Raw genomic sequence first — 2,712 nt, 5'->3', positions numbered from 1 at the left:
AGTCATGTTGTAATAGTCTGATGACAACAGTTTAGGTTGATGATTTAACAGGCAGATAGAACTGGGATAGAAGCTGTTCTAGAACCTGTGGTCCAGAAACTGATTTAACAGGCAGGTAGAACTGGGATAGAAGCTGTTCTAGAACCTGTGGTCCAGAAACTGATTTAACAGGCAGATAGAACTGGGATAGAAGCTGTTCTAGAACCTGTGGTCCAGAAACTGATTTAACAGGCAGATAGAACTGGGATAGAAGCTGTTCTAGAACCTGTGGTCCAGAATCTGATTTAACAGGCAGATAGAACTGGGATAGAAGCTGTTCTAGAACCTGTGGTCCAGAAACTGATTTAACAGGCAGATAGAACTGGGATAGAAGCTGTTCTAGAACCTGTGGTCCAGAAACTGATTTAACAGGCAGATAGAACTGGGATAGAAGCTGTTCTAGAACCTGTGGTCCAGAAACTGATTTAACAGGCAGATAGAACTGGGATAGAAGCTGTTCTAGAACCTGTGGTCCAGAAACTGATTTAACAGGCAGATAGAACTGGGATAGAAGCTGTTCTAGAACCTGTGGTCCAGAAACTGATTTAACAGGCAGATAGAACTGGTATAGAAGCTGTTCTAGAACCTGTGGTCCAGAAACTGATTTAACAGGCAGATAGAACTGGGATAGAAGCTGTTCTAGAACCTGTGGTCCAGCAACTGATTTAACAGGCAGATAGAACTGGGATAGAAGCTGTTCTAGAACCTGTGGTCCAGAAACTGATTTAACAGGCAGATAGAACTGGGATAGAAGCTGTTCTAGAACCTGTGGTCCAGAAACTGATTTAACAGGCAGATAGAACTGGGATAGAAGCTGATCTAGAACCTGTGGTCCAGAAACTGATTTAACAGACAGATAGAACTGGGATAGAAGCTGTTCTAGAACCTGTGGTCCAGAAACTGATTTAACAGGCAGATAGAACTGGGATAGAAGCTGTTCTAGAACCTGTGGTCCAGAAACTGATTTAACAGGCAGATAGAACTGGGATAGAAGCTGTTCTAGAACCTGTGGTCCAGAAACTGATTTAACAGGCAGATAGAACTGGGATAGAAGCTGTTCTAGAACCTGTGGTCCAGAAACTGATTTAACAGGCAGATAGAACTGGGATAGAAGCTGTTCTAGAACCTGTGGTCCAGAAACTGATTTAACACGTGTGAGTGTCCAGTGTGTGTTTGTCAATTGTTTCAGTGTTTATGTGTGTATCCAGTGTGTGTGTGTGTGTGTGTGTGTGTGTGTGTGTATCCAGTGTGTGTGTGTGTGTGTGTGTGTGTGTGTGTGTGTGTGTGTGTGTGTGTGTGTGTGTATCCAGTGTGTGTGTGTGTGTGTGTGTGTGTGTGTGTATCCAGTGTGTGTGTGTGTGTGTGTATCCAGTGTGTGTGTGTGTGTGTATCCAGTGTGTGTGTGTGTGTGTGTGTGTGTGTGTGTGTGTATCCAGTGTGTGTGTGTGTGTGTGTGTGTATCCAGTGTGTGTGTGTGTGTGTGTGTGTGTGTGTGTATCCAGTGTGTTTGTCAAGCATGTGTGTATCAAGCGTGTGTGTGTGTCCAGTGAGTTTGTGTGTGTGTCCAGTGAGTGTGTTTCCAGTGTGTGTGTTTGTCCAGTGTGTGTCCAATGTGTTTGTATGTCCGTTTGAGTGAGTGCGTGTGTCCAGTGAGTGTGTGTGTGTGTCCAGTGTGTTTGCCCAGTGTTTGTGTGTTTGTCCAGTTTGAGTGGGTGGCCAGCGTGTGTGTGTGTGCCTAGTGTGTGTGTCTGTGTCCAGTGTGTGTGTGTCCAGTGTGTGTGTGTGTTCAGTGTGTGTGAGTTTGTCCAGTGAGTGTGTGTGTGTGTGTGTGTGTGTCCAGTGAGTGTGTGTGTGTGTGTGTTTGTGTGTGTTCAGAGTGTGTCCAGTGTGTGTGTGTGTGTTCAGTGTGTGTGTGTGTGTTCAGTGTGTGTGTGTTCAGTGTGTGTCCAGTGTGTGTGTGTGTTCAGTGTGTGTGTGTGTGTGTGTCGAATGTGTGTTTGTGTGTGTGTCTCCAGTGTCTGTGTTCAGTGTGTGTGTGTGTTCAGTGTGTGTGTATTATGTCCAGAGTGTGTGTGTGTGTGTGTGTGTGTGTGTGTATGTGTCCAGTGTACGTGTTCAGTGTATGTGTTGCGTGTGTGTGTGTGTGTGTGTGTGTGTGTGTGTGTGTGTGTGTGTGTGTGTGTGTGTGTGTGTGTGTGTGTGTGTGTGTGTGTGTAGTGTGTGTGTGTGTGTGTGTGTGTGTGTCCAGTTATTATTTCAGGGACACTGAGGAGTCCCACCAAACCCTAAATCCTGGATAGAGGGGCTCAGTGAATGTGGAGGTGAATGTGATCAGGTGGGTCAGTGTGTCAGAGGAGGCTCTATAGAAGGACAGAGTGCCGGCTGACCAGTCCAGATACACTCCTACTCTGTGGGGGCTGGAGGAGGGGACGTCTATGGTAGTGGAGTTATTATTATGCCAGGCAGAGTAACTGTTGTCATCGCAGTCCAGACTCCAGGACTTGTCATTGCATCCAAGATAACAGTCATCACCCCCTCCTCTCCTGCTGATTCCTTTATATGTCACTCCTATATCAGCCTCTCTCCCACTCCACTCTACCTCCCAGTAACAGCGTCCAGACAGACCCTCTCTACACAGCACCTGTTCACAGTACTCAAATCTCTCTGGGTGAT

The 2,712-nt window shown here is 46.3% G+C and overlaps 1 protein-coding gene across 1 annotated transcript in view; it reads right to left on the bottom strand.

Annotated features, from left to right (window-relative positions):
• Window positions 1–1,240: 1,240 nt before the first annotated feature.
• LOC145876356 (tripartite motif-containing protein 16-like) overlaps window positions 1,241–2,712 on the bottom strand; it is a 12,361-nt gene continuing 10,889 nt past the window's right edge. The window contains exon 6 of the mRNA XM_082972147.1: window positions 1,241–2,712. This exon is cut by the window's right edge and continues 105 nt beyond it. Coding sequence (XP_082828273.1) covers window positions 2,291–2,712 — 422 coding nt within the window. The 3' untranslated portion in view covers window positions 1,241–2,290.

The sequence above is a fragment of the Salmo salar genome, unplaced genomic scaffold (assembly GCF_965601325.2).
Source record: "Salmo salar unplaced genomic scaffold, fSalSal1 ptg000578l, whole genome shotgun sequence".
NCBI classification, from domain to species: domain Eukaryota; kingdom Metazoa; phylum Chordata; class Actinopteri; order Salmoniformes; family Salmonidae; genus Salmo; species Salmo salar.
Note: the sequence above shows the minus strand (reverse complement) of the source record. Positions and strands in the feature narration are given on the sequence as shown.